Here is a 13,671-nt window from a genome sequence, read left to right on the forward strand (position 1 = left end):
CGCGGTGCGCCTGCGCGGCCTGCGGGCCTGCTTCTATTTATGTGGGGGGGCGCCAAGATGGCGGGGGTGGAGGCGGCGAGGAGAACGTAGGGGGCAGCTCCGACCGGGCGGCGGAGGGGGGGAGGGGAGAGGGAGGAGGAGCCGGTGGGAGGGAGCGCGGAGAGCGGTGTCACCGAGCGCGTGAGGCGGGGGCCGGCGAACGGGGGGCGGGCGGGGGGGGGGGGGGGCGGCGGAGGATGGCGGAGCCGCGCCGGGTGCCGTTCATTAGCCTGTCACCCGTGAGGCGCCGCGAGGGCGAGAGCCCGGCGCTGGAGCGGGAACCGGCGGCCCGCGAGCCGGAGCCGCAGCCGGCGGGCCGCGAGGCGCCGCTGTTGGCGCCGCCGGAGCCGCCGCACGAGCTCTCCCGGCCGGAGCCGCCGCCGCCGCCCCGCGAGAGCGCCGCCCGCCTGGAGCCGCCCCGCGAGACCGGCCGGCCCGAGCAGCAACCGCAGCGGGAGCCCCCCCGGCCCGAGCCGCCGCCGCTGCCGCCGCCGCAGCTACAGCCGCCGCCGCCGCGCCAGAGCAGCCGGCAGGAGCCGCCGCCGCCGCAGGAGGCGCTCCCGCTCCGCCAGACGGTCCGCCTGGAGGTGGTGCTGAAGGACCCCACCGAGGAGGGCTGCGTGGAGTTCAGCTACCCGGAGCTGCTGCTGTGCGGGGACTCGAGGGTATGGGACCTCCCCTTTACCCCTCCCGCCGGGCCGGGCCCTGCCGCGCGCCCCCCTCCCGTTTGCCCGTGTCCCCGGCCTGGCCGATAACGTTATCGGTCACCCCGTCCTGCTCGGGGGTGGTCCCGACCCGGCGGGGCGGCGCCCTGGAGGGAAGTAGTCCGGCGGCCTCGCCGTCTCTCCGGGCTCCTCCTGGCGCTGAGGCTGTTGGTGTACTCGTGGGGGGAAGGGGTGGTCTTCGCATTTGTCGCCCCTGTGCTGGTCGAGGGCTCCCGGCTGGCTTTCCCGGGAGCTCGAGGCGCTCGCTTCGAGCACGGGCGGGCGAGCGGCCGTGTCTTGTGTCCGCTTACCCCCAGCTCTTGCCTTCCCCTTGCCTGCCCGGGGAGCGGTAGCGTTGCATCTTCCCTTCCTGGGAGCTTTTTCCGGTAGCTGAGCGAAAGTGTTGCCATGCCGGTCTGTTTTCCGGGTTGTCTGTAGGCTGTGTGCAAGTAAATGAGAAGTTATTAGCCCGGCTCTGCCACAAGCCTGGAGAAGCAGTGAAAGTGCGAGCACTAGCAGGCTTGGCAAGGAGTTTCTGCAGTCTTGCCGAGGGGACAGGGATGAATGAAAGTTAATGCTGTCACCTGTAACTGTTAAGAACTTCATTCAAAAAAACCTAAACGACCCTGCTGTCCGTTTTCCTATTCCTCTCATCCAGAAAATGTTTGGTACTCGAACTGCTTTGGTTTTTAAGGAGGAAAGTCTGTGCAGGCAACTTTTAAGAAGTGAGCAGCATTAGCCAATCAACAGGCCCCAGTGTTCGAGTAGGAAGGAGACGCGTGTCCTTAAGCTGGTCAGATTTAAGCCATTCAGGGAGTTGAGGATATCAGTGAAGTTGTGCTTGGTTTAAATTGTTGTGGCTCCACTTAATTCCAGTACCAAACTTTAGAGAAAGCTTACATCTTACTGGAAAGGGTAGAGAGCAAGGAAATAACTGCTACTGAGAAGGTTGTGGTAGCTCTGGTGATAAAAGCAAACCTCAGATACCAGTACTGGTATTGCCACTGGAGTTTTACATCCAGCTCAAACTCAAGAATAGTTACAAGATTTTGTTTTGTGAACCTAGAAAGTGTTTCTAGGTGATGATGATGCCATTAACTATACTTACCAGCCTTCTCGCTTTTTGTCCTGTAGTAGGAGGGATGTACACAGGGGATTGTGCTCAAATGAGGAAGACAGAAAAATCAATGACTCTGATTTTAATCCTTCTGAGATCTTCAGATGCAAGTTAAAAGGCTCCTTCTGCTCATCCTGTCCTACAACTGTTGTAAACAGTGCCAGTTATGACTCCTCCAACTTGTTGTAGCATAAGCCTGCTGCTCTGTCAGGTACCATCTTTCTGAGCAGTTCCTGTGTGGAGGCGAAAATTGGGTTAGTGTTTAGGAGTGGTTCAGTATGTAGAGATTGACTTTTTCCCCTTGGCAGCTACCTGTTCCATAACTGCCTTTTTTCTGTAGGTTAATAAGAAGCGTTAATCGTGTTATCACTGGAAAATGGCTTTTTTCTGTAGTTCTGATGCAAATTCTATATCTTTGAGGGGGTGGATTTAAAGAAATTTTTGATACAATTGGTCAGAGACTGCTTCGAACGTAGAAATAGTGATAGCAATGCTTTATAAGAATTTGTGTATGTTTTTCAGCTCTCTGTAGAGTCCAGATTTAAATGAATGGATCATAATGGCTTGTCTATTGCTGGATTGTGTGGAACAATCAGCTGGTTATGTAAAACAGGGTCATAAATTATGATCCTTTTAAAGTGATTCAGGACTTTTAATCTTGTTTAAAATATGATGTGTCCTTGGCCTGTCAGTTTAACTTCTTGCTTGCTCTGTGGTAGAAGTTGGAAAAGCTACTCTGATATGGTAGGGAGAACTTAAAATCTTGTATTAATCAGCATGGAGAGAGAGGGGAAATGTGTTTTATCCAGCAATAAAATTAGTGCATGGTGGTTCCTTCATAGTTAAAGCAAATACTAGAGGAGAATTTCCTCTGCATGCTGGAGGAGGCTTAGGATGGCAGAAACATGTCTTTTACCCTGCTGCTTCTCAGACCAATAAATTATGTAACCTGTTCAAAGTCCCAAAATAGAAAAAAATTGTGAAAGGAAAACTGATCCTTCTTGTGGAGTAGAATGACCATGGTGACATGTACTGGTTAATGCATCAGGCAAAGCTACCTTGTTAAAATGGAGCTTGAACAATGAACACCCACCTTCTACCACTTTTCTGCAGAAGAATCTGTGATTTGCTCTTTCCAGGTAATGCTGTGGGTTTAAGTGGAGTTGTAGACTTCCAAAATTTCTGGGGTTTTAGTTATGATTCAGTTTAAAATGAACAGTTTATGAAAACAGTTTGGATAACTAAGTTTATGTAGGGTGAAGATAGCAGTAGCTTTCAGAAAACCCACTCTGACTCCTTATCCATTATAAGAAGTTGCTTATTTAAGCTCAACATAAAAAATTATGAGCTTGTCTACTATACTGTAGCGTTGGTTGGAATTGGAGCTAGCAAGAATGGTTCTCCAGAGGCAGGCTGCTCTGGGAAGGCAAGGAGTGGTGCACAAGATTATTCAAACATTGCTTTAATAATTTTCTTAATGAAACAGTAGAGAATCCCAAAATTTACTTGGCAGGATGAGTGCAACTTTGGGTTTGTGTGGGTGTTCTTTATTCTTAACTTGGGTTCCTAGCCTAAATTGGAACCTAGTGGAAGTGTTTCTAACAAACTTGTGCTGTCCTTGTCCTTTTTTGCCTTGATAATGAAAATATCTTTTGATGGGGTTGTTGGTAGAGTTCATCTTTCAGCGGGAATTGTTTGTGTAAAGTTTTAGATGTGGCGAATGAGTTAATGTGGTTGAAGAGCGTATTTGTCTCTTAAATGGCCAGAAGTGAAAGTGTATTCCTTTTTCTGTTGGTGCAATTGAAGCTTGGTGCATAAAGCATAACTCAAAATGCCAGTTTGGCTTCTGTCAAGCAGGCTGTAAAGGTGCTGCAGCAGACTTTGCTTGAACTTCAGGAGGTTACTAGTACAGCTGGCCATCGGAGCTCTTAGAAGCTTCAAGAAGGAAGACTTGCTTGAATTTGAGATTCCTGTAGTGTTTAGCTAATAAAAGTGATAGTGAGAGTTTGGTGGAGAGGCAGGGTAACACTTATGTACTAAATTTTGCTTGACCCTTGGCCTTAATCTTGCCTCATTTCACAATGCAAAAAAACCTCCGTGCTTGCCTAGCAGGTGTGGAATTGGTTTTCCCCGCTAAAAGTAGGGAAAATGATGTTGCATGAATTGAGCAGTGTTTTGTAGTTAGATATGCCTGAGAGCAGTGTATGTAATTTACAAGATGCTTCAGGATTAATGATAACCTCTATTTTTTTCTCTGTTCAGTTCAGAAAATGTAAGATTATTATGCGGTGTCTACGGTTTTGCTCAGCTTACCTTCCTTCTTACATTGGTCTTGATGCTATTGAGCTAATTTGTTATTTGGTTCCCATTTAGTCAATATATTGGCTTTTCATACTGTGGAGGAAGGATCTTGCTTTTCTGAACTTAGTGTTGCTGTTTTGTTCTGTCTTAGTCTACCATAAACCTTCATTCATTCATCAGTGAGTGACCCATGTGCAGTAAAGTTAGTTACCAGCAATGAAGTTCTGTAGAATGGGACTCCATTCCACCATATTTTATCATTCTGGTACCTCCCCTTTTCCCCTTCAAGTTAGAGTTCACATAAAATACAGTAATTGTTGAAGAAGGTAGCCCTGTTTTTCTGTCTTACCTTACTTAAACAAAACCCAACAAACCACCATGTATAGCCCTGGCTACTGTTCATTGACTTTGTGACAGTAAAAGTCCTCACAAAAAAGGGGTACTACTTTGTACAGGTGGAATGTTAAATCTTCATCCTATGATTAGTTAAATTATCTGAAGAAGAAACAATCCAAGAGTTAAAGGAGTTACATTAGTTGTGGTTGTAACTTAATGAGCTTTTTAGACTTCTGTCTGCTCCTTGCTCATTAACATACTGGGTGCATCTTGTGTAGTGTATCCAGAAGGATCACAGCACCAATTAGAGCCACCAGTGGAAGCAGAAGTGAAAAGGAGTTGTATTTAGAGACAGATCTTTCACTTTGAGCTGTAATTCTCTCTCATACTTTCATCTGAGATTGTAGTGGAATGCTTGGGAAAATGTAAATCTGAATCTTTTTCTGTTTGTGTTCTCATTAGAAGAAAAGTAACTGAACAATAACGGAATGGGTCAAACTGATTTTTAGGAATAAAGTATTTAGACTCTCTTAGTATAAAAGCTGACTAAGTTGTCAGAGCGTTGTTTATTGACATTTAATTGTTTTTATTAGATGTGCTCTGTGTGTTTCTTATGGAATGAATAATTAACTTCTGCATTTTTCAGAAGAAATCAGTTCACTCAGAAGATCCATTTAACGATGAACAACGTGAGCGGCATGAAGTAGAAATGCTAGCCAAGAAGTTTGAGGCAAAATATGTGAGTTACTGTACCTGTATTAAAATATACAAATATTTAATACTGTGAACTTGTTCTGAAGATATGTTAACATCAATTTTTTTTTTCCTGAGTAGTGTTGCTAATGTAGTGTCAAGTGACTTCTGTACATCTCAGAGTGGACTGCCTCATATTTCATTTAAGCAGCTTGAAGCTGCTACAAGCTTATTAGACAAGTCTGCTAAATGGATTTGTCTATAGGATGTTATAGCTTGTAAAGCTATTCTTGGAACAGCTTCCTATATAAATACAACTGAGCAATAGATGCAAGTCAATATTCATGGTAAATACTGTGCTGGATGAAAGAATTGTTATGTGATGCCATTGTGCACTATCGAATGGCTTTTCCATTTGGGATAAATACTGATGAATTTTGGGGAATTTCTGACTAATTTGGAATGCTTCCGTAGGTTACTGTTGGATTATAAGCCATTGCTTGATGAGTTTATCTTGTAACCATCAAATGTCTAAAGATACTCTGCTGACTCCTGAAAGTGTAGCATGAATGACTGGAACTACACTAGGTAGTAACATAAAGAGGATTTCACTTATAAATGAAGGCAGAAATCAGAAAGTGTTGACTGAAACCACACCCAAACAGGTCTGTAAGAATTCATATGGGTAGGGTTGGGTGATTAATTCTGAGCTGGCAATCAAAACTCATCATCATGCTTAGGCATGTTGATATTCTGGATTACTAATAGAGCACCTCAGTAGTAAAGAAGGGAAACAAGAGCAGTCATTTGTATCTTTTCCTATTAAAACACATTAAAATCTTTCTTGTCTGTTTTATTTGGATTTTTTCTGGCAAAGGCAGATTTCAGAGTGCCCCATCTATATGTTCTCTAGAACAAATTACTATTTCAGGGCATGTTAGCTGTGACGCATAACAGAAGAAAACCTTAAATTGAGAAGAATGATTTTTATCTTTTGGAGGGGTTGATGGAACCCAGTCTATCCAGGGAATTAAGAAGGCAGTCCAGAATACCTTTCGCTTTTCATTTGGATGATAGATTATTTTTTGAATGTGAGACAAAACTATTTCAACTGTATTCTAGAAAACTCATTTTCACAAGACTAGTTAAGGATTTGATAATGTCCTGCTTAGTGATAGCAGATGAAAGTCAGAGCATGTAAGGCAATATATGTAGGAGGGAGTGGTAGGTTACATACACCATTATCAAAGCTAAATGTGTGCATTTATGGACAAAACAGGATGTGAATGAACTTATGAAAACTTGAGTTCAGTGCTCAGTAGTCATAAGAAGGGACAACTATATGCTTTTAACTATTAGAAAGCAGTAACACAAGCTATCATTTTACAACAGTTTAAATTCATGGTGCATTTGTATCTTGATTACCATTTGCACTACTGATTTCTTGCTTTTCCTTCATTCTCTGCTGTGCCTTATGCCCCTCGGCCCCACAATGACCCTGGAAGAGGAATGTCTTCTATATACAGAACATCTGAGTATGTTAAGGCCACTAAGCATGGAGGGTGGCAAGGGATTAATAGTTACTATGTTAGATACTGCCTTTCCTTTCTGTTTTCTAATACAAGAACCATCAGTCTCTACCATCCATGCTCAGAGGAATTGCATTTCTGTCCACTGACCCAGTGCAATTGCTCATATTCTGACAACATTCGGCCATCTTCCGGTTCTTGTGGTGAGATGTTTTTGCTCCTTAGCTTAAACTAGAACAGGGATCCCATGAAATAGATACCAATTCTCTTTAACAGCCCTTTAGTGTATAAGTGATCATTGTATGAGAAAGAAGTAAAGGGTCTTTTTTCAGATTTGCAGGAAGTACTATAGTCGCCTTAAACTGTTTAGGTATTACTTAGCTGTATGCATTTCAAATGGAGTCAAATCATCTTTTTAATCAGAGCGTGTGTGGCAGTAGTTCTGAACAAATTCCAATGTGAAGAACAGGCTTTTTTGAAGACAATTTAATTCTCATCAGATAAATTCCCCTGCTCATAATCAGATCAGTACAGTAGTAGAAATATCTTGCACATACTAAGAAAATACTTACGAATACATTTGTGCAAATCACAGTGCATAAACTAATGTACCTTTGTTTACATGATTATTCAGAACTTTTTTTATTGCTGCATGTTTTAAACACCAGCATAAAAACCTGTTCTGAATGATTCCTGTGTTCATGCTTTTGAATGTTAACTCTTTTGACAAAATCGAACACCATTGTAGAAACATGATACTGAATCTTGGATGATCTTGTCCATAATGTAAGAATTTTAACGGCTCAAAACAAAGGGCCATGGATGGCAGTATAGCTCTCTGACACTCATGGAATCTCATACTTGAAAGTCTAACAGAGTAAGTCCTCATCAATGATAGTTCACTTTGCCTATCTAGCGTTATGTGGCTTAACTCACAGGCTTTGGGAGAAATTTAGCTACCCTTTTTGTAGCTTTCTGCCATAAATATGCCAGATCACTTTGTGTTCACTGATTTTTCACATTGTGTTCCATGACACTGAGTACCATGATGCTTTCATACAGTATAATCACACTTTGTGTTTGAACCTGATGTGTTCATTTGGTTCTCTGTTGTTTCTGTATTGTAAGAAACACTGAAATATTTCTTGTTCTTCTGCATGCTGCATGTGCTTCTCATGCTCTCATAAATTCAGCCCTTTGCTTCCTACCATCCTTTCACGTCTTAATATTCTGTTGTTGCGTGGGAGCAGTTGGGATTTTTTACCTTTAAAGATCCTTCTTGCTTGACTGTTCCCTTTTTTGTTCTAATTTCTTTTTTTTAAATTAAGGGATTTTAACGGTAGGATGCCCTGATTTATCAGTGATATAATGACTTCTGGTTTTGTTCTCTGTTCCTTTTTTCCTAAGTCCCAATTCTTTTATTTTTTGACCACTGTTGATCATTGAGCAAATGTCATAGAGCTGTGTGTAACAACTCCAGTGCTTCCTGAGCAGCATAACAAATTGGAAGCACACTGTATACTTTTTTTTGGTTGTGCTTCCTTTGTGTGGATTACCTTGCTTTTATTGATACTGAATTCAGTTGATGCTCTATTATATGAAGTTCAGAGCAATTGTGAGGTCTTTCAGTGATTCTTCAGTTGTCATTTTTTATTTACTGTTTTCAGTAATTTCTGTCATCTTGCCACACCCCCAACAGTTAGCCCCCACTCTGTTGCTTCTAAAGATAAATGAATACATGTTCCTTGGTGTGGTTTCACTGATTATGTTCTTTGCCAAAATTAAAATTTATTCCTACCCTTTCTTTCCCAGCCCTAAACCTGACATTAATTTGAGTGGATGTTCCCTCTTATTCCATGAAAGCTTATTGTCTTTAAAGATCTTTGGACCTTTTAAAACCACTGCTTTAAAAAGTACTGCTTCCTTCTACCAGAATTCCTGCTCTGGAATGTCAATTCTTCTGCCTCTGGTTCTGTTGTCTATAACATCCACTAATTTGCCCAATGTCAAGATCTGGTTTATAAACTCTGCTGTAGCCCTTGGAACAGTCTTCAAAAATTGCAATTGTGTTTGCCACCTTCTAGTCCTGTTGGGCAAGTCTACCTGAGTTCATGGAAAAACACTGGTTACCGTTTTGATGAGGGTGGTGCCTTTTGGAGAATTTTATCTTTTAAGACTTCAATATTGACAATTTCGACAATATACAGGAGCCAGAAAACAAGCTGTTACATGCTAAGCTAGTTGCCATTTGTGTAAGTTTAGATTCCCTGAACTTTTAAGCTGGATATGATTTTTTTTTTACTTGATTTGATGCAACAATAAAAGTTTCCCATGAGAAAATCACTTGCAGGTTAAAGTGAAGTTTACCATCTCCCAGCGGTAAGTGATCCCCCAGTCTGGGGTGCTGCTTCTGGCTTTAAGTCACTCAAGTAACCATTTCATGTCCCACCCTATTGACTGGAGAGAAGGCTATTGCATTTCAAATGATTTTGTCTTAATATGCTTCTCTTCAGTTGCTATGAATGCTGTAACTTCTTGAAAACTCACACCATATCTGCAAGTACCAGATCAAAGTCTTTCTCTTTCGTCTTAGGTTTCACTTTACTGTTTAGAAGTGATCTAATTTGTGTGGGGACACATTTTACTGAATGCTAGGTTATCAGTATTTTCCTTTTAAAGACTCTTAACATGCTGAAGAACTTAACACTTTGTAAATTATCCCAGTCCTCTTATCACCAACAATCCTATCACTGTGTTTTACAAACATAGGACAGTGAAACTTCTCTAAATACAAAATGTTAGGAAGATCTTGGTCATGCAGAAACCAGGTGGCCAGTGAAAACTTTCAGGGGTGATTCTTGTGAGGCTGTAGTAAGTGTGTTTACCAAAATTCAGTCCTCTTAAAGTTTTTGTTGAGATGTCTAGATTATCTTGAAGGAAGCATCCAGCAAAGCAAAACTGATTCCCTGAATGGCTCCCTCTGATGCCTTACATTTTGTAGACTTTAGTATACTGCTTCCCTGTTTCCCAAATAACACAATGATTGCTTTGTTTCCAGGGTGGAAAGCCCCACAAACATCGGAAGGATCGCCTGCAGGATCTAATCGATATAGGTTATGGTTATGATGAAACAGATCCTTTCATTGACAATTCTGAAGCGGTAAGTACGCCTCATCAAATGCGACAATGCTTGAGTTTTTCTTAATAAAGAAGAAAGATAAGGGAAAATACTTTGTGCTTGTGTGGATCCAGAGGGCATGCTACTATGGGAAATCCAACATACAATTTTATTTGTAGTCTGAGATACCATTACACACTGCAAGAGTTAAGGCAGTTACTGCTATAGCAGATAACTTTCCAGCTTTAGAAATGAAATTGCTTTTATTTGCACCCTTCGTTTACTGTGGATTGACACTACACTGTCTCTGCTTAGTTTCTTGTACTAGCTATCTGGATTATTAGATTACTGGTGTTAGATTTCCTGCATTAGATCAGGATGCTATTCTCCTCTTAAACAGTAAGAATAGGTTGATTATTCTTAACATTCACCAAACGTGCCTGGGAAGTTTGAGATAAAACAGTTTGGTTAAACAGCATCTTGAAGTGAAAGTTATTTGTTAGATGCAGGCAATATCAGGAGGTTTGAGATAGGGTGTTTGAAGACATCTCAGATATGAGACATGAAATTAGGAAAATGAGGAAGATGTTTGGAAGAGAGTCTATGGATAAAAGTTTGGAGATCTTCCATAATTCACCTCTATTAGGTGTCAGGGAGAAGTAGGTGTGCTGTTCAATCCAGTAAAAAAACCCTCAAAAACCACCTGATACCTTAGCCAGGCTTCGGTTTCCTCTGCTGCTGAGTGACACTGGACAAAAAGGGAGTGATTTTCCCTGAAGAGGAGGGAACTAAAAGTTTGAGTGGGAGAGGAAAGATGATGAAAAGGAGCAAGAAACACATAGAAGTGAAGTGTGTTTCTCAGCATACGTTCTGTTGAGCCTCCAGTTGAATGTGGTAGTAGAGCTGGGAAGTTATAAAATTTTATGAAGAGCTTGTGTGAATGCTGAGCTGTGAGGTTTCTAGCATACTGATGTTGTGGTGATTATTGCTCCTCAGAGCTGTGTGAGGAGTGTAGAAGGTGCTGCAGAACTGATGCCTTGTTGAATGAAAGAAGTTCAGCTGTTAACTACAGTGGATAGCAGGCTGAGCTCACCTGTGTGTATTGATAGTTTTGATGTAGGTCTGAAGGCACATGAACAAGTTGCATGAGAAGTGAGTTTATGGTAGATGCTTACTGTAGCTTATGAATCTCTACCTTTTCTTGGTCTAAATTTTTTTTGGAACTTGCTGATATTAAACTGTTTAATCACCATCCCTCAACTTTTGGTTGTGCTGTTGGAACAATAGTGGGGCCTATGCCTTATGTCCTTTCCAAAGGTCAGATTCTGATCTTCAGCTCAGCAAGAACAAATGTGCTTCACCCCTGCTGCAGAACTGCTTGAGCTTACAGGCTTATCTGGTTTCTCACTGTTGCTTAAGTTAACCATCCTTAGTCTTGAAATTTTATGATACAGGACCCAAGTTGAATCTTGGTTCCTCTGGATTTATTGTGATCTATCACAGTTCTAATATGTGATTCAGGTAACTATCAGACTTACAGTATAGGTTTCTGTCAAAGATGTAGGTGAGTCTGGCAAGGTTGAATGCTCACTGGAGTGTTAGTGCTTCTTGTTCCGTGCCTCCTTCCAGTGCTGTTCCTGTTACCAGCAGCAGATCTGTTAAATTTGCAGGAGCATTTACATGTGATATCTCTTGCCAAACTCCTTGCAATCCATACAAAAGGCAGTTGTTAGAAGACCAGATGGTTGCATCATGTGGTAGCTGTGGAAGCTACTGGGGAGAATAGTGTATTCTCTAAAGATTGCTCTCCTGAACAAATCATTATGCCTTGTGTCTGCATTACAAATACAGACCAGTGAGAGGCCATCTCTGTTTTGTTTTTATCTCCCTTTCTGTACAGAAAAGAAGGAAAAAAACACACTGTGCCAGATACATTCTTAAGTTGCTGTTGCAGAGCTTAAGGGCCCTGTCATGTAGGAGTTAAGTTCAACAAAACCCCTTATTTCATCTTGGATGCAAATGGGAAGTGTTCGGAAGGAAAACCTACGTGTCTGGCTTGCTCATCTTCTTTGTGGCCAGCTATTAAATCACTGTGTACCCTGAGAAATGTCAGAGCCAGGCCCAGCCTGGACTTACTTGCTTTTGGAAGATACACTTTCTTACACATAAAAACCCCCCTTAATATCCTGGGCACAAACACTTGAAAAATGAGTATGAGTGCTTCTTGAATGGCTGCAGGATTGGTGTCCTGTTGTCTGCCTCTATCCCAGGGGAAAAAAAAAAAGTTGAAAGCTCCCATAGAATTTTAGTCCTTTCTTTGTCACAGGTGTGAAAGAAATACTGAGTTTTTTGGCACCGAAACAGATTAATTCCATAACTTTAGAGATATTTTCCTTCTGAAACCAGATTTTGAGGTAATGCCATCAAATACTATTCAATAAATCAAACCAATAAAACTCTTAAGCCTGTGTTTAGCAGGCATTCTAATTGAGTTAAGGAATTCTGCTTCCTTTGGATCAATTTCCAATTAAGCAATTGTGTACATGTAACAAATGCTTCTATAACAAATTGGGACCTCCAAGGATCCAGGAAGGCAATTGTTCTGCTTGTTTTCTTGAGGGCAGGGATCAGGGTCAAGTGTAGAAAATCTGCTAATGGCATGAATTTTGTGCAGTGGGGTAGGAGTACTGGCAGTTACAGGATGTGCTTTTCTGGAAGAAGGTTATTGGAAGGTTCTGATAGAAGAGAGCTTCTCCTAAGCAAAGACGTTTTTCCTGTCAGACTCAAGGCAGATCCTACTTTAGGGTACATTTAGGTTAGATACTAGGAAGAAATTGTTTGCTCTGAGGGTAGTGAGGCACTGGAACAAGTTGCCCAGCAAAGCTGTGGCTGTCCCCTCCCGGCAGTGTTCAAGGCCAGGTTGGATGGGGCTTTAGGCAACCTGGTCTAGTGGAGGGTGTCCCTACCCATGGCAGGGGGGATGGAACTAGATCTTTAAGGTCCCTTCCATCACAAACTAGTCTATGATTCTCAAAGGACGCTGGTACTGATGAAGCAGCCCTGATGAAGTAGGGTAAATTTTGGACTGTTCAGTAGGCTCGGTTGCCACTGTTGACATTCTGTGAAACTGAAGAACATTTGTGAGATTCTTACAGATTTGCTTTCATTGTTTACTGTGGAAAGTGTTGGTACTTTGAGACCATCAAAGTCCTTGTGGCTCCTGACCACAGAAGAGTAAGGGCTTCTGAAGAGCAATTCAGTGGATTCAGACATGAAGCCAGCTAAAGGAAAATACTGGAGAAAGGTTCTTGAATATATACTACCTTAAGTGACACAATCAATTCCTACCTCCCATCTTCCTTATGGAATAATCTACAAAGCAAGCTGACCCTCCTCAGGATTTCCACTGCTTTGATGTTGAAAATAGGTTTTGCTATAGTGTCAACTGATCAGAGGCACATTCTCTGAAGTGCTGTTCCCATGGATTTCTGCTTGCCCTGCCTTCTTCCATGCATGCATACATGTGCACATCAGTTTGGTTTGGCTGGACTACTTGCTTTTGTCATGACCTGAATATTGAATTGGTTGAATACCTTCCTGACAACATAAGCAGCGTACAGCTAGTGATGCCAGGGGAATACAGTGCTCTGAGCTTCTGCTGTGTTATATAGAACAGGGATCTGAAGTAATATGGGGTACTTACTGGAAAAGTAGGCAATTTTCTCTTACTTAGAGGTAATAACACTTGCACATCCAAAACAAAGACCAGCTAACACCTTTCCCTGTGTTGAAGAACCATCCACCTAGAAATGTGTAAGCAGCACAAGCTGTCTT

General features: G+C 42.1%; 1 protein-coding gene across 1 annotated transcript in view; it reads left to right on the forward strand.

Annotated features, from left to right (window-relative positions):
- Positions 1–236: 236 nt before the first annotated feature.
- The window catches only part of UBN2 (ubinuclein 2), a gene marked incomplete at its 5' end in the record, with an annotated part of 43,767 nt that continues 30,332 nt past the window's right edge, over positions 237–13,671 (forward strand). The window contains 3 exons of the mRNA XM_084278643.1: positions 237–704; positions 5,144–5,236; positions 9,778–9,879. Of these exons, the coding sequence (XP_084134769.1) occupies positions 237–704; positions 5,144–5,236; positions 9,778–9,879 (663 nt within the window). The remainder of the gene's footprint in view (positions 705–5,143; positions 5,237–9,777; positions 9,880–13,671) is intronic.

Source organism: Gallinula chloropus, assembly GCF_964237585.1.
Source record: "Gallinula chloropus genome assembly, chromosome: 1".
Classification (NCBI taxonomy): Eukaryota; Metazoa; Chordata; class Aves; order Gruiformes; family Rallidae; genus Gallinula; species Gallinula chloropus.